Below are 21,837 nucleotides of genomic sequence, written 5' to 3'. Positions count from 1 at the left end.
ATGGGCTACAGGTCCCTGGCCCCCGAGGCCAGACCTAGCCCTACACCTTGGGTGGGGGGGGTCCGCCCCCCCCCCACTGACGAGGGCGGCATGACGCCGGCCCGGCAGAGAGGAATAAATAAATAAATAAATAAAAAGGAAAAAAATAAATAAAAAAGCCGACAACATCGCCCGGCCGCTTCTCAGCTGTTTTCCGGCGGGCCGATTACAGGCACCATGCTGAGGCGAGCCGAAGGGAAACCGAAGGCAGCGGCGCTACAGGGAGAGGTTCCCTGCCGTTTTTCTCCTCACCGGCCGTATGGAAGGCTGCAGAGCCGCTGGGGAAGTCGCGCCCGCCATTTTGGGGGCGAAAAGAGCGCGAAAAGCCGGTATTGCTTCAAGAAGCCTGGCTGAGCGCCAGGAACTGGGGAAGCCTGGTCTGCCTAGCAACTCTCTTGATTGGCGGTGGGCTGGTCACGTGACGTGACGTCATTGCCCATGTCATGGCCAAGAAGCTGTACTGCAGCCTACAGCTTTGGTATTGTGAGGAGAGTGGCTGCATTTACCGTTACGTGCTGTATCTGGTTAATATTAGCTGTGAGTACGCTGCCCCATTACTGCATTAAGAAGGATGGCTGAGCAATCCAACAATCGTGGGGGGGAACAGCCTCAATCCACTGTTGTGCCTGCTAAAAATAAGGACAAGGTGTCTGGCAAGGCCAAATCGAAGTCTTCTCAATCTACAGCTTCGATTAAGGAGGCTGAGAGGAAAATCAAGGCCTTAGAACAAAGGCTGGAGGCGGCCTTAGCTTCTCCTGCTTCAGGACTTTTGGCCATACCCCCATTCCAGCCTCTTCCACCTTCCAGAACATCATCCCCTGGATTGCCCTTGGGGGCCATGGGTACTGCTAGTGAAAGGGATTGGTCTCCTGACCGTCAGGCCTTGTCAGGCCCTCCTCCACCTTCACCTCTCACTAGGCCGGATAGGCCTACTTCAGCCAGTCATCATACTTATGGAGTCTCTGCAGGGACACAGGCTTGTGCTCCAACAGCAACGTTCACACCAACAGCTGCAGGGCTTAGATCCCAAGCTGATGTCTGGCAGGCCTTCCCACCATCCCTGCAGGACATGATTGCCAACGTTTATGCGCAGGGAATGGCGGTTGGGGCCCAAGGTGTGACACCTCCATTACCGCAGTCATACCATCCCAGGGACCTTTGGTCAGCACCACCGCCCCCCCCTGGGCTGGATTCACTTGCAGGAGACACCGGGCTGCTGGAAGAAGACAGTGAGCATGGGAACAATGAGCTGTCTGATGATGAGTATGCCTTTCCAGAACAACCCGCTCCCGCGGGACTATTCAAACCAGCTTTATTTAGGCTACTCTTGCACAAGGTGAAACAAACCTTGGATGTGCCTGGTGCGACGGCACCTCCGGAGGCAGGAGATGGACTAAGAACTTCTGCTTCCCTGTGTAAGGAGCAGCCCAGGGAGTCCGAGACAGTTCCTGCTATGGAGATATTCTTGGAGAACATCAAGCGCACCTGGCAACACCCAGCAGCGGCCCAAGGCCCCTCTAATGTAGAGCGTCGTTTCTACACATTTGATACTGAGATGGAGAATCTCTTACAGTTTCCGCCTGTGGACAAGCCGGTAGCCACACTGGTGTCCAACGCCGCCTTTCCTTCCGAAACGGCGGATAGTCTTAAGCCAGATGAGCGACGGGCCGAAACCCTCCTGAAGAAGGCTCATCAGATGGCAGCATGGGCCCTACGGGCTGCATCAACGGCATCCATCTTTAATAGGGCATCCATCATGTGGCTCCAGGAGGTTCAGGCTCGGATGGGACCTGAAGATCCTCGTCTCAAACAAGATCTTAACAAGCTCCTGGCAGCGGCCGAATTCTCGGCGGACGCTACTTTGCACGTGGCGAAATTTGCCGCAAGGGGCATGGCCTCTACAATCTCTTCTCGACGTCTGCTTTGGCTTCGACACTGGCAAGCAGATACCAAGTCGAAGTGGCGCTTGTCATCTGCCCCTTTCGAAGGCACGAAGCTGTTCGGGGAGGTGTTGGAGGCTGTCCTGGTGGAGGACAAGGATAAGAGGAAGGTCCTCACCAGATCCTCTAGACGCCAGGATCGCAGTAGCACCCCGTACCGACGCCGGCAGCCATTTCGATGGGACCCAGCTTCCGGAGTTACCCAGGCTTCCAGGCCTTATTCACAAGGCCAGTATGGTCAGTCCTATTCGTACCGAAGCGATAGGACCTACTTCCAGGGCCGGGGCAGAGGATATCAACCGTCGAAACGGCCCTTTCGAGGTTCCAACCAGCGAGGTTTCCGTGGAGCCAAGTGACTCCACAGGGCAGGTCCCTTTGGGGGGAAGACTCCAAAGGTTTTGTACCGCCTGGATGGCCACAACCTCCGACGCTTGGATTTTGGACACAGTGACTCGAGGGCTTCGCCTCGAATTTTTATGCCTCCCACCTACCCATTTTGTGCCCTGCCCAGTGCCCGCCGATGCTACCAAGCGGGCATTGCTGGAACAGGAGATCGCTCATCTCCTGGAGATTCACGCTATCGAGAAGGTGCCAACCCACATGGAGGGCATGGGGTTCTACTCCAAGGTCTTCATAGTACCCAAGACATCGGGAGGTTGCAGGCTAATTTTGAACCTGAAGCACCTAAACAGGTACGTGTTATACCGCAGGTTCAAAATGGCCTCCCTTCGCACCATAATCGCGTCAATCAGAACCAGAGACCTCATGTCATCCATCGACCTGAAGGAGGCGTATTTGCATGTCCCCATCCATCCGGGGCACCGGAGATACCTCCGGTTTTATGTCCAGGGGAAGCACTACCAGTACCGGGCGATGCCATTTGGCCTATCGTCCGCGCCCCGTACCTTCACGAAATTACTGGACTCGCTGATCGCCTTTTTAAGGTCCCGATCGATCAGACTAATCGCTTATTTGGACGATATCCTCTTACTGGCCAGGGATCTGGCGACTGCGCAACGAGACCTACGGGCCACGTTAACACTGTTGCAGGAACATGGCTTTACAATAAACGTGGGAAAGAGTCACCTTTCACCCACCTACACTATTACTCATCTCGGCGCGGTGATAGACACCACCACCATGGAGGTTTACCTGTCATTGGAACGACGACACAACGTTCAGACCTTAGTAAACAAGTTGCAGCACCAACGAATGGTAACGTTAGCCCTTTTGTCCAAGGTGCTTGGGACACTAGTGTCATGTGTGGACATTGTTCCTTGGGCACGGTATCATTTTCGCACGCTGCAATGGACATTACTCCCATACCAGAAACGGCGTGTGAGTCATACACACAGACTAGTCACGGTGGGAAGCCGCCTGCGAGACTCTTTGAAATGGTGGCAGTCCCAGGCAATACATCGCGGGTCTCCCTTTGGCCACTTAAACCACGTCATTGTGACCACGGATGCAAGCCTCCTTGGTTGGGGGGCACATGTGGACCGCCACGTAACTCAGGGGTTGTGGCTTCCCCAGGACTTGAACCCAACGAATATAAATTTCCTGGAGCTGAAAGCGGTCCGTCTCGCCCTACTAACCTTCACTCCGTTTCTTCAGGGAAAGCATGTGTTGGTTCGTACGGACAATGTCGCGACCAGAGCGCACCTCAACCACCAGGGTGGCACCAGATCTCTCAGACTGATGGAGGAAACTCGACTCCTCTTCGACTGGGCGGAGATCCACCTGGCATCCCTCCATGCGGAGCACATTGCGGGGGAGACCAATACTCAGGCAGATTGGCTCAGTCGGCAAACAGTGGACCCAGGGGAGTGGAGTCTGACCCCACTGTTGTTCCAGCAGGTGACCAAAAGGTTTGGCAACCCGACGGTGGATCTGTTTGCGACTCCATACAATACTCAGCTTCCCCGGTTTTATTCCAGGTTTCCCACGCCGGGAGCCGAGGGGACCAATGCCTTACACTCCCCGTGGCCCAAAGAACTGCTATACGCTTTCCCGCCAACACCACTTATTCCCAAGGTGATAGAGAAGATCATAGTGGAACAGGCGGAGATCATCCTGATGGCACCCCATTGGCCGCGGAGGGCTTGGTTCGCCGACCTAATGGGACTCTCGATCGTTCCACCCTGGCGGATCCCGGACGACCAAATCATCCTCACTCAGGGAGCAATCTCCCATCCGGAGCCACAGTGGTTCCATCTGACCGCTTGGCGCTTGAAGGGGACAGATTGAGAGCCTGGCATATTCCTGAGAATGTCATTACTACGATCCAGTCGGCCAGGAGGCCTTCAACGACTAGGATTTACCAGGCCACTTGGACCGCATTCACCACCTTTTGTAGGGATAGACATCAGCGACCGCAGGACGCTAGTGTAGTACTGGTGTTGGAATTCTTACAATCCGGCCTAGAGAAAGGGCTGGCGCCCAACACCTTAAAAAGACAGGTGGCAGCTTTGGCAACGATTGTTCGACCTGAAAATGGTGGTTCGTTGGCTCACCATGCCTTGATCAGGGACTTTCTGAAAGGGGCTGCCAATCGGCATCCCCCACCAATACGACGTTTTCCTACTTGGGATCTTACCATAGTATTACAAGCGCTCACAGCGCCACCATTCGAGCCGCTGAGGACGGTTTCTTTAAGGATGTTATCCCTTAAGACTGCGTTCTTGGTGGCCATTACATCGGCACGACGAGTGTCGGAACTGTCTGCCTTGTCAGTAAGGCCGGACCTCTGTACGTTTCATCCTAATAAGGTTGTTCTCCGCTTGGACCCAACGTTCATACCAAAGGTCAACACCCATTTTCATCGGACACAGGAACTTGTCCTGCCAGATTTCTGCGTGCATGGGTCACATCCGCTGGAGCTTAAGTGGCATAAGGTAGACGTGCGCAGAGCTGTGAAACTCTATATTAGGCGCACTGCTCCTTTCCGCAAGTCGGAGGCTCTGTTTGTCTCGTTTAGTCAACATCGATTGGGCCTCAAGGTGTCTTCGCAGACCATTAGCCAGTGGTTGAAGCTTTGTATCACAGAGGCATACAAAGCAGATTCCCGGACATTGCCTAGTGGAATCACGGCTCATTCGACTCGCAGTGCCGCTACTTCAGCGGCATGGGCTACACAGGCATCGATAGAGGACATCTGTAGGGCGGCCACGTGGGCTTCCCCTACCACCTTTATACGGCACTATAAACTGGACACATTTGCTTCAGCCGAGGCGTCCTTTGGGAGGAGAGTTTTACAGCAAGTGTGTGATCCTACTAGGACATGATTCAATGATTCCCTCCCTGGAACTCTGGAACTTGGGTATATCCCATGATGGACTCTCCTTCCAGAGACATGGGAGAAGAACCGTTGTACTCACCTGAACGGTCTTCTCCAGGTCCTGGAAGGAGAGTCCATACCCTCCCATTGAACCATGGTTATTGTGGCATTCAGTTACTGGTTGTGGTTGGTTGTTCAATAAATTTCTGTTACTACTTGAATTCGTTTTTTAAAACTGAGGTACAGGGGCAGCAAGGGGGCGGTACCTAATTAATATGATAATTATATTAATTTATAACTCAGTCCCTACCAATAAGACTCGAGCTAAACCCATGATGGACTCTCCTTCCAGGACCTGGAGAAGACCGTTCAGGTGAGTACAACGGTTCTTTCATTGCCTCCTGGGAAGCCACATCTACTGACAAATGAGCATTGAATACTGTGTCTCAAGGTCTTCGGATTGATTTCCTCTGCCTAGCCCCAAACCAGTTTGTTCAATGTCCCATGGCAATCAATCCACATTAGTGGGCTCTACTGGCACAAGAAGTGTCACACCTCCTGGAGATCGGAACCGTCGAGAGGGTGCCACAGGACCAAGAGGGCCGTGGTTTTTATTCTATCATATTCATCGTACCCAAGTCCTCGGATGGCTGTCGGCTGATTTTGAATCTGAAAAATCTAAATATTTATGTTCAATACAAGAGATTTAAAATGCAACTCTCTCAGATCAATCCTGGCTTCCATCCGCTGCAGGACTGGCTCACTTCGATAGATTTCAAGGCGACTTATCTTCATGTACCAAAACAGTCCACTAAACGGAGATTCTTAAGATTTATGTGGAGGGCTCTCACTTCCAATACAAAGTGATGATCTTTGGCCTTTCCTTAACTTCAAGGACTTTTACGTAGCTTCTCAACGTCCTTACAGCCAGCCTCCGAACACGCTCACTGCATCTGTTCGTCTACTTGGATGATATTATTCTCTCCAGAGATCCCAGGCATGCACAAGCAGACCTCAGGGTCACAATCAATACCTTTCATTCACACAGGTTTTCCATCAACTATCCCAAAAGTCACCTGGTACCCACTACGTGCCTTCCCCACCTTGGCACAATCATCGACACCACGATCTGCAAAGTCTTCCTCTCCCACAACTGTCAGACAAATATTCAGCAGATGGTGACTCTCCTCCAGAGTCGACATCGAGTGCCACTCTCCTTCCTCTCCAAACTCCTAGGGTTGTTCGTCTCTTGTCTAAACATAGTCCCACTTCACACCTAGCCACTTCAGTGGTTTCTGCTCCCTTTTCAGAGGGCACGAACTAGCCATTCTCACAGACTGGTGGCTCCCAGCTCCGCAGTCTGTCGGTCCCTAGCGTGGTGGATATCTTCGGCACTGCAACAAGGTTCGTCATTCCAGGAGCACTAACAGGTCACCATCACGACAGATGCCAGTCTGACGGGCTGGGGCGCCCACTCCTTTTCACATGAAGCCCAGGGTCTGTTGACCCCAGTGGATCTCATCGACATAAACATCAATCTGTTGGAGCTCAGGGCAGTGTCTCTTGCTCTTTGGTGCTTCATCCGTCTAGTGGAGGGCCGCCGTGTCCTCATACTTATGGACAATGTCGTGACTCGTTCTCACATCAATCATCAGGGGGAACAAAGTTTGGCCGACTCATGCAGGAGGCGGAATCCCTCATCACTCCGAACTAAGCACATCTCGGGAACATCGAACGTACAGGCGGATTGGTTGAGCCAGTCAATGCTCAGTCCTGCTTATTGGCGCCTGGATCCAGAGATCTTTCAAGAGATTATTCACAGGTCCAGAGCTCCGGAGGTGGGCTTATTTGCTACCCACTTCAATGCCCAGCTCCCGCGATTCTTTTCTCGCTTTCCATCTCCGGGAACAGAAGAGATCAACACTTTACACACCCCTTGGTCAGACAGCTTTCCATACGCCTTTCCTTCAACATGCCTCATTCCGAAAGTGGTGACCAAAATTCTTTTGGAACAGGCAGAGGTGCTGCTAGTGGCTCCACACTGACCTTGATGTCCCTAGTTCTCCGACCTGATAGACTTGGCAATCACCCCTCTGTGGCACATTCCGAGCCACCAGATCTCCCTCAGTCAGGGGGTGCATCGCCACCTGGGATCTTCCATTTGTTCTGCAGGCCCTCATGGGTTTCCCCTTTGATCCAATTAGAAAATTCTCTCTTTTTAGTGGCCCTCACCTCGGCTAAATGATTGTCAGAACTGTCCATGCTCTCAGTACGTCCTGACCTCTGTGTTTTCCATCTGGAAAGAGTAGTGTTGTGCTTAGATCCAACCTTTTAACCAAAGTGGTCTTTGGAAGAAAGGTGTTGCATTTCTCTAGCTGCCCTGGTCCAGCCTTCTCCCTCCCATTCAATTTGAGCTTGGGTACATCCCATGTTGGATTCTCCTTCGCAGCTCATTGGAGAAGGACCGTTGACTTACCTGAATGGTCTTCTCAGTGTGCTACAGGGAGAGTCCAAACCCTCCCAGTTTGTTTGGCCCAGGGGTGCCTTTTCTTGGTTTGCCTCAATGATTATTAGTGTTAATAAAGTTATTGTTGATTTTCACTACACCTTCGGGGGTTTTGACTGACATTTTGGGCAGCTAGAGGGCGGTACCTAATTAATATTTACATTTAAACTTAGTCCTTACCAATAAGGCTGAAGTATCACCTATGTTGGACTCTCCTTGCAGTGCATCGAGAAAACCATTCAGGTAAGTCAATTGTCCTTTATTTGAAATTTCTCTTGATTAATATCAGAATAGTCTTTTAAGTGAATAAAATTTTCCAATCTCCTCTTTTGTACCTAACATTCAAAATACATTTGATCTTATTTTATATTCATTTGAAATTGTATTCCCTCTGAGGCAAGGTATCTTTGATTAGTGAAAGGGTGGTTCTCCTAAACTCAGGGTCCTTCTTGATCTGTAGATGGAGGCACTGTCTTGGAGAATTTTTACCCAGCTTTAGTTAGTACAAGCTTTGTGAGATTGGAAAGCCCCAATTGCAGAGATTCGTGCTTTTATTACTACATGATTGGAGTATTGTAATACCATCTATGTTTACTTATCTTTAATATTATTTTTCTGGGTTAAATTCAGCCAATAGTGTAAGATCGTCTGTGGAGAGGATGCTTAAAGCCCTAACATACAAGAAGTTAATATATCGAATATGTTATTTGACATCAGAATTTTTAGAAGATTTTGAAAAATGTTTTATTTTTACAAAAAATGTTTGGGTACTAATGCAAATTTAATGCAAATAGATGTTTATTTGTTGTTAATCCCTTTTCTTTCTAATTGCATGGACTTTTTTGCTGTTTTTGCTGTGAAGATTGGTGGTCACAGATGAAGAAAGTTTTGGACAAACATGTCCTGGATAATTGGAATCTCCATAGTGGCAGGCATTTTGAAATTGTATTACTTTACTTTTTTATTTCTTGTAACGAGCCTTGATTTGATCAGATAATGGTGAATAGCACAATAAAAATATGTGAAAAATCAAGTTTTTAATTGGAGATTTTGAATATGAACTTATAAAACCATTTTCTAAAATAACTGTAAAGCATTATTGTTTGTAGAAATAAAACTGCATAAATTACATGCATGGAAGAAGCTTTTATTAGAACATTTGGAATCAAATGTGGACCAACAAGAAGAACTCAAGACTATGGAACCAGATAATACCACTGGTATATTCTTGTTTTAGTTATAATTAAAATATGAGGTCATTCTTCTTGAAATTTGTTTGGTTTTATTGATATTATTTGGCAGTCTATAAAAAATGATATAGAAAAAATATAGAATAACAGAGTTGGAAGGGACCTTGGACGTCTTCTAGTCCAACCCCGTTTAGGAAATTCTATAGCATTTCAGACAAATGGCTATCCAATCTCTTTATTTTATTTTTATTTATTTATATATATTTGTCAAAAAAATTATAGGATGATAGTTTATATAAACATAACATTATAAAAAATAATGATAAAAGACAATAGGGCAGTAGGACAGGGACAATAGGCACAATGGTGTGCTTATGCATGCCCCTTACAGACCTCTTAGAAAGGGGGAGACGTCAATTGTAGATAATCTAAAGTTAAAGGTTTTTGGATTAGGAGTAGGAACCACAGAGTCCGGTAGTGCATTCTAGGCGTTGATCACTCTATTGTTGAAGTCGTATTTTTTGCAATCTAGTTTAGAGCGGTTAACATTTAATTTAAATCTATTACATACTCGTATGTTGTTGCAGTTGAAGGTGAAGTAGTCACTAACAGGAAGGACATTTTGATATATGATTTTATGAACTATGGTTAAGTCAGAACGGAGGCGTCAAAGTTGTAAGTTGTCTAATCGAAGTATTTTGAGAAGAAGTTTGTCATGAACAACTGAATCAAAGGCTTTGTAAAAGTCAATGTAAATTGCATCCAGGTGAGTGGTCCAAATGTTTTTGCAGTGTTAAGATTACAGGATTTTTTTTGTCTGAACCCGAAAGTTTGAAAGTAGGTTATTAGTTTTGAGGTGGAGTGTAATGGATTGGTTCATGATTGATTCAATGACTTTGCAGGTGACACAACCCAAAGAGATTACTCTGTAATTTTCAACATTGCTTGGATCTCCTTTTTTGAAGATAGGGTTGACTGTGGCTAGTGACCATAGTGTGGGTAGGGAGCTAGTACTGAAAGATTTTTTTAAAAATTATGCTCGGTGGTTCATCCAAGATACAGGAGAGCTTTTTAAAAAAGTATGCACATAGTCCATCAGGTCCAATAAATAAAGATGGTTTTAGGTTGTATAATGTCTTTCTAACATTTTCTTCTTTATGTAAGTTTGTTGAGGTTGTTTGTGGTACGACTAGGAAATGTTGGGCATGAGCCATTGCTGTTAACAAAGACTGTTAACAAAGACAAAAACTTCCAGTGTTGAAGCATTCACAACTTCTGGAGGCAAGTTGTTCCACTGATTATTTATTTATTTATTTATTTATTTATTTATTTATTTGATTTCTATGCAGCCCTTCGCCTGAGACTCAGGGTGGCTCACAACATGTAGAAATCTAAATAAAATTTACAGATTAAAATCCCCATAATTAAAAGTTAACAACAGATTCATACATTGTCCATCACACATTCATTCATTGGGTGGGGCAAGGTGTTAAAATTTCAATGGCTCCAGGCCTGCCGGCAGAGATGGGCCTTTAAAAGCTTACGGAAGGGATTAATTGTTCTAACTGTCAGGAAATTAGTTTCTTTAGTTCTAGTTTCTTTAGTTTCTTTAGTTCTAGGTTGCTTCTCTCCTTGATTAGTTTCAACCATGGCTTCTTGTCTTGCCCTCATATGCTTTGGTGAATAGCTTGACTCCCTCTTTGTGGTAGCCTCTGTGTTATTGGAACACTGCAATCATTGTCATCCTGCAATCTTTTCACTTGGCTAGACAAACTAATTTCTTGTAAATAGCTGCTGTGGCCCTAGATGTGGAGTTATTGCTTCACAATCACTAGGTTGTGAGTTCGATCCTACATAGAATAAGATGTTGGGTCTCCTGCTTAGGCAGGGGGTTGGACTAGTTGACCTGCAAGGTCCCTTGCAACTCTGTTAAATATATGTTTTGGCCTCTAGTCCCATATCTTCTTTGTTGCTCTTTTTCACTCTTCTAGAGTAGTTAACTTCTTTAGATTATAATATATATAAAATTCTTGTATTCTGGGCAGAGAATATATGCTATTTAGTATAATCTTGTTGCATATTTCCTTTAAAGTTCCCTATGTTGTTATCGAGTTCAGTTTAATATAATTCAAAATTTAATTAAAACTTCTCTTGTGTTTCATCTTCAAGTTAGTGATCATTATTTTCATCATCTTAGATCACAGAGCAACTACAATTAAATTGCCATATATTTAAGAATATAATTAATTCATCAAAATATAGATTAATGAAGCCCCCTCAATCATTAGAGATGGGATGAAGACAAAAACATTTAACTCCCATTTCATTGAATATCAGGATAAAACTTTAAGAAAACTTGCACCAATTTAAAATGTGAAAAAGCCCCCATTCCAATTTTTGTTGTTTCTTGCATTGAAAGCTAGGATTACTCTATATGGTTTAAAAAATTCCAGAAATAATAGAAAGGACTGCTTTTTTGTTATCTTTGGCAACTGGAAGATTAGAATAGCAAAATCCAAGAACTTCCCTGATTATGTACCTCTCTATGTATGGTAGGCATTCCAATCAAAAGATTTAATAAAAAGATTTAATAAAAAGATAATACTACAGGGCTATCTAGCTTAAAAGTGGCATTTATATGCCTATAAGTGGCTTTTATATGCCAATACCATTCCACAGTTCATGCTGCTGGTTAAGAACGGGTGGTCATCTTGCCATCTTGTTTCTTACTTTCTAGATTGTTTGAATGGATGATTGAAATAGGAGCTTTTGATTGGGTGTGGGTGGCTGTTGGTAGAGGAGTTTTGTTGTTTCTTGCATTGAAAGATAGAGTTACTCTAAATGGTTTAAAAAATCCTAGAAATAATAGTAGAGGTGCAAAGTCATTAGGCAGTACAGTGGTACCTCTACTTAAGAACTTAATTCATTCTGTGACCAGGTTCTTAAGTAGAAAAGTTTGTAAGTAGAAACAATTTTTCCCATAGGAATCAATGTAAAAGCAAATAATGCGTGCAAACCCACTAGGAAAGAAATAAAAGCTCGGAATTTGGGTGGGAGGAGGAGAAGGAAGAAGAGGAGGACAGTCTCTGCTGAAGGAAGAAGGTGAGGTGAGGTGAGGGGAATAAAAAAAATCCAAAACTTTAAGGCTTTTTTTTTAAAAAAAGAGGAACTCTGAGGCGGCAAGGAGGAACACGTGCCTCCCATACACCTGGTGTGAGGCTGCCTCCCATACACTGCACCAGAGAGAGAAACCCAGGCAGGCAAGAGGGGGGCACCTCTTGCTCCTTTGACCGAAAGGTTGCTGCTGCTACTGCTGCTTCCTGCTGCCTCTTCCTTCTCATGCTGAAGGGCTCCCCTCTCCTCTTGCTCACTCACTTTGTAGCCTGCACCTTTCCTTCATTGTGGTGACTCCTCAGTTTTGCTGAAGCCGAGTTGATCTGTGCCCAGACGCTCTGGGAGGCAACCTCGCTCCAGGTGTATAGGAGGCAGTGTGAAGGAGTCACCACAGCGAAGTGGTTTGATCCCTCTCCAAGTGCCCAGAGAAAGGAAAATGCTCCGTTCTCTCTGGGCTGCCCAGAGCGAAGCGAGTGTTTCTTTTCTCTGGGTGCTGGCAGAGGTTTATTCCCTCTCCAAGTGTCCAGAGAAAGGTAAATGCTTCATTCGCTCTGGACTGCCAAAGCCTCCTTGAGTGCCACCGAAAGGCTCCTCTGGTAGCCCAGAAAAGCCTGAGATGGCTGGGATTAAAGGGGGGATGGCAGGAAACTGGCCGAGCCTTCGTGCCGCTCTTCAAATTTCCTGGGAAATTTTTCTGGGTTCGGATTCTTAAGTAGAAAATGGTTCTTAAGAAGAGGTAAAACAATCTTGAACACCTGGTTCTTATATAGAAAAGTTCTTAAGTAGAGGCATTCTTAGGTAGAGGTACCACTGTATAAGATTGGTGAAGGAAATGAATTGGTGAATCAGAACCAAGGAATCTCTCTGCTCTTGAAATTTCCCACCACAATAATGCTTTAGCCTTCCATAAAACTGTTTCTCATTCATTAAAATGATTCTTTAAAGTGATTGCAATTAAGTTTTTTGCTTATTGAGGATAGACATTTGGTTTCTCTTAACTCCCATAATAGGTCAATTGACTAAAATGTCATATTACACCTAGAACACGAGTTGATTTGCTCCCTAATTAGTCCTGATTCTCTGTTAAACCTGGAGAATCGTCTGTATATTCTGAATTCCCAAGAATCCCACTCCATTCCAGAAAGATGCATACTTCTTTGTTTCTTATCCTATATCATGAAAAATCTGCATGTTTTTTTACAATGTTTCCCAGTTGAAATATACCTCTTTTCAGTTTCTACTATGATGTAGCATGTTTCTCTAACTGTTAGAATTATGGTACTATCCTACTGCATGGTCTGCAGTCTTTTTTATGACTTCTGAAAGATCTGTTGAACCATTATTTTTTCTTAGCCTTTGACTATCATATGTCATTAACCCTTAGATTTTTAATCCCGAAAGCATACATTTTGCAGGCCTTCTACTGGACAGCACAATTGTATGTCTTAATCAATGAAAATAATTTAATATTAACTGGAATTGTGCTTCTGCTCATTTGTTATAACAAAACATAAGAAAAAACATGAAAAAACATGAAGTTAAATGTAGTAATTTATCAAATTGGCTGCTCTTAATCCTATCCATCAAAGACAACATGCTTCAGTCTTAATAGATGTTTGTGCTTAACGAGAAAGCCAGAGGAAATCATAGAAAACATTAACAGGAAAGACAATATGACTCGCAGCCTCTATACTGTAAAATTCATTGTTAAAGGTAGAACAGTTGAAATCATTGTTTGAAAACATTCCTATATATTAAAAAAAACCCATTGTGTTCAATATTGCTTACTTCTCTATAGCTGAGCATTAAATTTTATTTGGGCCTAATTCTATAAGTGACTAATGCAGTCACTTCATAAAGATACCTTCCTTTGAAAGTTTAAAATTTATATTAATATTACTTAAGATTGGGTAATATTAAAGATTAACCTAATTTGTAAGTATATTTTTATTAAATGCTTTACATTTTTTATCTAGAAAAAAAGCTAGAGGAATTACAAGAGCAAAGAAAAATTTTAATTGAAAACTTAGAAGCTGTTGTGGAAGATATAGATGATATGAAAAACTATATTTCAGAAACAGGAGGAATTATCAAATATGTTGGTGAGTAAGAAATACCTTTAAATCCATGGACATCCTTAGGGACAAATGACATAATTTGCCTCCTGTCATAAACTTCATTCTTTTTATACATGCATCTAATACATAAATATACACCTATCTAAAGGGCAGAGCATGTAATGTCACAATGCATATTTTGATAACACCTTCAGATTAATTTCTTTATATTACTTAGATTTTTTATTGGGATAATGATCAGAATGATTATTTTAAAAAACATTCTACATTATTTATAACTCTTAAAATTATATAAATTGATTATTATTATTATTATTATTATTAATAATAATAATACAACTATTTGATAATCCATTCTAAAGAGCTAGTAAAGGTTAAAACATTTATTTATTTATCAAGAAAATTTATAGGTCATCTTATCTCAAGGTAACTTGAACAGATGATTATTATAAGAAGAATAAAATGTGCTGTATCAAAAAGGAAACATAATTAATATGATTATTTATTTATCAATTCGTCCACTGTGAGTGGCTAATATAATCCTCAATACAAAACTCAATGTCTCCTTAGCGACAACAATCAAACCAACCATTTGATGGGCTCCATATCCCCTGAGGCAACAAAACTATGTCTTCAGGGGCTTTTGAAAGTGTCAAAGTGCAGCCAAACTTATTTCCGCAGGGACAATGATCCACAGAAAGGAAGTCGCCCATTAAAGCTTAGGATAGTTTTCAAGGACTTCCCCATGTTGAGCATATTGCTGTAGCCAAGAATGAGGGTGACTAGAGTTTAGTGTCCTGGTTACTTAAAAATATAACTTGACTCATCTACATTCTGGTTCTGTTCCTGGAGAAAAAATATAATACGCACATGCTTGAGGGATGGGTAGGAGAGGAGTAGCGATGAGTAGCTGCCCCGAGTCCTCGGAGAGGGGCAACATAGAAATCCAATTAATAAAATGTCACACAAGGATTCTGCAAAAGCTTAAAGAAATGTTAAGATTTAAAAATTGAGTTAAATCTTGGTGGCCCAGAACCATAGTCTGTGATCACAAAAGAAATTTTAAGGGAGTCCATGGTGAAGAAATGGTTGAGATCCACTGTATTAGTGTACTATATAATGGCAGAAACTGTGGCAAAGAATGTATTATTTATTTATTTATTTATTCAATTTTTATGCCGCCCTTCTCCTTAGACTCAGGGCGGCTTACAACATGTTAGCAATAGTACTTTTTAACAGAGCCAGCCTATTGCCCCCACAATCCGGGTCCTCATTTTACCCACCTCGGAAGGATGGAAGGCTGAGTCAACCTTGAGCCGGTGATGAGATTTGAACCACTGACCTTCAGATCTACAGTCAGCTTCAGTGGCCTGCAGTACAGCACTCTACCTGCTGCGCCACCCCGGCTCATTAATTCCATAATCTAGCATTGCTTTATTGAAAGAATTCAAACTATTGAAGAGACTTGAACTACCATATTTTTCAGAGTATAAGACGCACCGGAATATAAAACGCACCCTAATTTTGGTGGAGGAAAACAAGAAAAAAAGAATTCTGCCTACCAGCATCAGGATTAGTGGGATCCTCACTTCCACTGGGATTTTGATAACAAACAGCACAGATATTTTTATCTGTTCTAACAATAAAAATGAATTTTGCTTTATAAGATTACAGAAATGTGAAGTGAATAGGAAATTACAAGTAGTCATATATGATTATATAATCTTCTATGTTTTTGTATTATTAATAAAACATATTAGTAGCAGATATTCCTGGATTTTTCAGAATCCACTTTTGTTGCATAAGGTAAATCTCAGATTTCGGCTATAGAAGTAGTCAGTTTACTTGTAGAAGGTGACTGACTAAATTTCATAAGAAAAGCCGCCTCATTTCATACTAGCAAAACTTAGAAGACTAAGAAGATTTCTTTAAAGCACGTATTCTTCAAATCTTTAATCAGACTTTCTGTTTTATTATGCATCTGTTGACATTTTTTTCTGCAGAAATTGGGATGGAATTTAACTGGAGTGGGTGTGGTGGGTTTTTCATGGGGGCAGAAGACAGGCTTGGCTCCACTCCCAAAATACCCCGTTCTTCTTACCTATAGCTGTACTGGGCTTTCTCACAGCAAGGCCTGATAGAGAGGCAGCACATCAGCCCTCCTGGACCTGCCATTTCATACATATGTTACCAGGGTTCCCAGAAACCCCAGCGCCTTTTATTTATTTATTTATTTATTTATTTATTTATTCATTCATTCATTCATTCATTCATTCATTCATTCATTCATTCATTCATTCAATTTTTATGCCGCCCTTCTCCTTAGACTCAGAGCGGCTTACAACATGTTAGCAATAGCACTTTTTTAACAGAGCTAGGCTATTGCTCCCACAATCCGGGTCCTGCCTTTGCTGTCTCAGTTGGAAGCAGTCCAGGGAACTGTGTTGAAAGTGTCCCTAACTCGGAGGAAAAGGACCAAAATTTTGGGAGGAGAGAAAAGGAGATGCCACACTGGGATCGTCCCTGCTATCAAAACATGGAGCGAAATCCTAACAGAGCGAAGAGTGCAGGAGGAAGTGTGGGAGGGAGTGAAGGAGAGGCGGGAGGAGGAAGCAGTGGCGGGTTGAAAGTGAGAGCAGAAGTCGGGGGTAACTCGGGTCCCTGGGAGAACTGCAAGAGGACTCGCTTCCCTTGTAACAGGTCTGGATTTGAGAGACGCGGGAGTTCTCAAAGATGAAGAGCTTTCCAATAAGATCATTTTAAACAAGAGGCAAAAATCACCGCTGCCTGGGACAGATTGCTCATCTGAACACCTAACTAAGCAGGCGCTTGGGATTCCAGCCTTGGTTTTAATCCCAAGTCGCCTGCAGAAAGAAAGCAAAGGATAAAATACAGGAAATAGTAAAAGGGCAGACTAGATGGACCATGGGGTCTTTTTCTGCCGTCAGTCTTCTATGTTTCTATTTAATATGAAGTTTTCAGGTGGCAGATCTCCCTCCATTTTTGGGGAGGGGGAATCTGCCATCTGGTATCCCTTTCCTCCAGTTCTTTGTGTTTTAGGCACCTTTTTTGCAATCTGAAAGGGAGATCTGCCACCTGAAAACTTCATAGTAAATCCTTTGCTTTCTTTCTGCAGGCAACTTGGGATCAAAACCAAGGCATAGTATAGAACTAAAATTGGAAAATATAATAATAATTTAAAAATGCTGTTCAGACAAATGAGGAAAAGATGGAAGAGTGAAAGAAACAGAGGAACCAAGAAATAGGCAACAAAGAAGAAAATAAAACAAACGGATGATTGAAATACAGAATGAGAAAAAGATAGCAAAGCAGAAGGGGAAAATCTCCAGCAAGGGAAAGATAAACCAGGAAAAGAAAACTAAAAGAGGAAAGAAAGAAAAATTAGAAAAAAAGGAAAGCAATATTAGACAACAAAAGGAGGAAAAGAGAGCAGAGAAAGATAGAGATCATACCAAAAAAAGAAGAAGTAAAAGATAGTAATGAGAGAGCTAAAAGAAATATGGGATTGGATTAATCCCCCATTGATATATCCCACCATCTCTGGTGGTTCCTCGGGTTCATCCAGGTTTATTTCTCCATCATTCTCACTCTCTGCCCCAGCTGGCAACCCCACTGGCCCAGGATATCCAGAGGGGCCTGGCTCATAGAAACATAGAAGTCTGACGGCAGAAAAAGACCCCGTGGTCCATCTAGTCTGCCCTTATACTATTTTCTGTATTTTATCTTAGGATGGATATATGTTTATCCCAGGCATGTTTAAATTCAGTTACTGTGGATTTATCTACCACATCTGCTGGAAGTTTGTTCCAAGGATCTACTACTCTTTCAGTAAAATAATATTTTCTCATGTTGCTTTTGATCTTTCCCCCAACTAACTTCAGATTGTGTCCCCTTGTTCTTGTGTTCACTTTCCTATTAAAAACACTTCCCTCCTGGACCTTATTTAACCCTTTAATATATTTAAATGTTTCAATCATGTCCCCCCTTTTCCTTCTGTCCTCCAGACTATACAGGCTCATCCTCCTCAGAATCTGATATTACCAGAGGTGGAGGAGGAATGCTCACAACAATATATATATGTTATTATATATACTGTATTTACACACACACACACAGATCACAACCATAATTTTTTCCATAACTTGGTTGCAAACTGATTTGGTCACGACCCAAGCCTAACTTTGAAAATTTGGTGCTTATGAAAAAAATGGTATGGAAGTGAAAACCAGCTGTGGGAAAAAAAGTGATTTTTTTTTTTTAGTTGGAACCAGTTTTGAGTTCCTTCCAGTTTGGAGCAGTCCGGCCAACCTGGTAGCAACCTGCTGCTGATGTCATGATAACCTCATGGAACCAGTTCGGTCTGTGATAATCCGTGGGTGGCGCCATATTTTTTTCAATATTTTGGATTTTTTAAAAAAAATATTTTTTCTTCTGAGCATGCGCAAAAGCTGAGTTTCCAACATTGTGCATGCGGCCGACATCTTGTTTTTGGCTCCCCTCCCCCTGTATGTTTTGGCACTGCACCCATGTGACAGGGATAGATAGATAGATAGATAGATAGATAGATAGATAGATAGATAGATAGATAGATAGATAGATAATATTTAAGATCAACGTGATCACAAAATAAAATTTACATTCCAAACTGCTTTTTATTTCAATCATTATTTTTTAGAAAGGGATGGGGAAACACTTCATCAGAAGAAGGAAATGTTTTTGGAAAATTTGGACACAAATTTAAACAACCTTCAAGAAGCACAGACTGCTGCAGTTACACATCCAAGCAGCAGAAATGGTTGGTATAGAATAGGAGTTGATAGCCCTTACTTTTACAGTTTCTGGAATTTACTAGTATCGTGATTTCTGAAAACTATTTCCATAGATTTCTGTATGTTGGCATAGGAAATATGGAAAAACAATATATCTAAATTACTTCCCAAAATGCAGGGAAAATCCTGGTTTCAGTCCTATATTGATAAATCTTTATTCATTGTTCAGTATTATCTCACTAATTGCCTCCTCTAAGTCCAAAATTACATTTTGATCACACTACTACAGGATCTCCTAAAACTAGTATACTGTAGAAGATTGATCCATCTATCTACTTGATCATTTGGCAATTTTCGTGGAGAACTCTTAATTCTATTCTGAGTGAGCCTCAGTATTATATTTAGGCACAAACAGTTGCTAGTTAAGGCAGAAAATTCTTAATGAAATCAAATTTATAAATATAAATTCAATTATAAAGTGAAAAAAATGCAAAAAAAAATATGGCATAGGGATGGATTTATATATTATAGTTAATTAAAAACAGTACCTTGCACTGTTAATTCTCTGGCATTTTCAAATTCTATATTAGTATATTTCTATTTTTACTAAAATATTTTTTGCAGAACAAACAATAATGGATCTCACAAATGAAAGAAAGCTTTTGGTTGCTGGTCTTGAAGCAGTTATTCAAGATTTACAAGACATGCAGGATATTACCAAAGAAAAAGTTAAAGTTAAAAAATCCAAAAGTAAGTAAAGAGTAACTTTCATGTGTTTTTATAAGACATCTATGTAATATCCTCCACATGCTTTGTGTCTTGTCTTCTTTTTGTAAAACTGTAACAAGATAGTTAATGGTAATTTAATCTGTTAAAAAGACAAATAATATCTACATCATTTTAAAAAAATAATAATTTAATTTTTAAAGCTTTCCAATCAAATTTGAATCTGACAAATTTATAAACTGATATGTAAGTGAAGTACTAACAGCTGCAGGATTATAGGAGGAGATAACTCATCAAACGCTCATAAAAATCTCTCATCTAGAGCAGTGTTTTTCAACCAGTGTGCCGGGGCACACTAGTGTGCCGCGAGACATGGTCAGGTGTGCCGCGAAGCTCAGAGAGAAAAAAAGCAAGAGAGAGAAAAAAAGAGAGAAAGAAAGCAAGAGAGAGAGAAAGCAAGAGAGAGAGAGAAAGAAAGCAAGAGAGAAAGAGTGCGAGAGAGCTAGAAAGAGAACAAGAGAGAGAGAGAAAACAAGAGAGAGAGAGAGAGAAAGGGAGGGAAAGAGAGAGAGAGAAAGACATAGAGGGAGGGAGGGAGAAAGAGAGCAAAAAAGAGAGGAAGGAAGGAAGAGAAAGAAAGAGGGATGGAGAGAGAGAGAAAGAAAGAGGAAGGAAGGGAGAGAAAGAGGGAGGGAGAAAGAAATAGAGCGAAGGGGAGGAAGAGAGAGAGAGAGGATTTTTTTGTCCAAACATTTTTAGCCGCCGCCCCCTCCCTGCTCAATGTGCCCCAGGGTTTCGTAAATGTAAAAAATGTGCCGCGGCTCAAAAAAGGTTGAAAATCACTGATCTAGAGAAAGGTTATTTGACAAGACATCTTTTTTAAAATTGAGGAAGTCTGTAGCAAAAACCAATATATATATATTAAGGATTAAAACTTGTATTCTTAGATTATTCTTTTTTTTTTCCAGAACAGCTTTTGGAAGAATTTTGTGAACAAAAAGGATTGTTATTAGAAAAGTTGTCATCAAATCTGAATGATTTGAAGCAAGCACAGGCTCTTGCAGCTGCTCAACCAGATAGTATTAATGGTAAGTATTTTGTAAGATTTAATAATGAATAAATTATAATAATTATTTATAATTATGAATAACAAAAATAGCAATCTCAAAAGTATTTTAATTATTCCAAAGGGCTAAAAATATTACAACAATAATTAAAAGCCATTTTGATATAGAGGTTAAGGAATTAGGCTTAAGGAATTATCAGCAAATGGGAATTCTAATTCCAATTAGGTTGAGTGATCCTAGACAAAAAAAAATAAATCATTTTTTGAGCCCTAGGAAGGAAGCAGCAACATATAACATCAGAAGTTAAGATTGACTTGAAGTTGTGTGTAAGAGCACATAAATATTTACTATCATACTTGGGTGCATTTCTTTGTATTTAAAAAGCAGTTTTACAGATCAATCCTAAAATGAAGAAAATACCAGTATTACTTCAAGTGCCGTGATCAATGTTCCCTCTAATTTTTTTTTGGTGTGGGCGGAAAAGTAGTGTCTGTGTGGTTTAACAGATGGATCATTTGAGATGCACTCATTGGTACATAGAGAGAAAAGAAGTGATGAGAGTACAGAGCCTGGGAGGGACCCTGTACTAATTGTATAGGTATCTGATGTGATTTTGCCTAGCTTTATCTGCTGCTTCCTGTCTGTTAGATAGCTTGTGATCCACTTACAAGTGTGTTCAGGTACCACTAGCTGATTTAGTTTACTAGAAGAATGTCTCGTATGATCACGACTCCAAAGACCCTATCTCCTTCCTTGAGACACTGCAGCCTAGGAACTGTACGTGGCCTCTATATCCTGTTTCATAGCCTACAGATTAGCCAGGAGTATACAAGATTAAAACTGTGGACTCTTACTTGATGTTTCCTAAGTTTGGAGGGAATTTAAATGCCAAAATGGAAACTTAAAGCCTTGTAGCTGATAAAGACCTTCATATCCTTGAACTCTCTGAAACATGATTTCTGACCCTGCTTTCTTTTGGAATATGCCCTCTCATGCTAGGGCAGGAACACCCAATCCCTGGGCCATGACCATGCGGTCCATTTGGAACCAGGCCACGGAAATGGTGGGCGAGTGCGTGCGTGCATGCCTGCAGCTCCAATTGTGAGAACA

At 42.1% G+C, this 21,837-nt stretch overlaps 1 protein-coding gene across 5 annotated transcripts in view; it reads left to right on the top strand.

Moving 5' to 3' along the window:
- CCDC7 (coiled-coil domain containing 7) overlaps nt 1-21,837 on the top strand; it is a 243,752-nt gene that overhangs the window by 183,146 nt on the left and 38,769 nt on the right. For 4 of the 5 annotated variants that reach the window (XM_070726680.1, XM_070726682.1, XM_070726681.1 and 1 more), the window contains 5 exons: nt 8,872-8,982; nt 14,043-14,168; nt 18,841-18,960; nt 19,559-19,684; nt 20,629-20,748. In XM_070726680.1, coding sequence (XP_070582781.1) covers nt 8,872-8,982; nt 14,043-14,168; nt 18,841-18,960; nt 19,559-19,684; nt 20,629-20,748 — 603 coding nt within the window. The remainder of the gene's footprint in view (nt 1-8,871; nt 8,983-14,042; nt 14,169-18,840; nt 18,961-19,558; nt 19,685-20,628; nt 20,749-21,837) is intronic. The other variant, XM_070726683.1, reaches the window with a different exon arrangement.

This window comes from Erythrolamprus reginae, chromosome Z (assembly GCF_031021105.1).
Source record: "Erythrolamprus reginae isolate rEryReg1 chromosome Z, rEryReg1.hap1, whole genome shotgun sequence".
Classification (NCBI taxonomy): domain Eukaryota; kingdom Metazoa; phylum Chordata; class Lepidosauria; order Squamata; family Dipsadidae; genus Erythrolamprus; species Erythrolamprus reginae.
The sequence above is the reverse complement of the archived record's forward strand: the minus strand, read 5'-3'. Positions and strand labels throughout refer to the sequence as shown.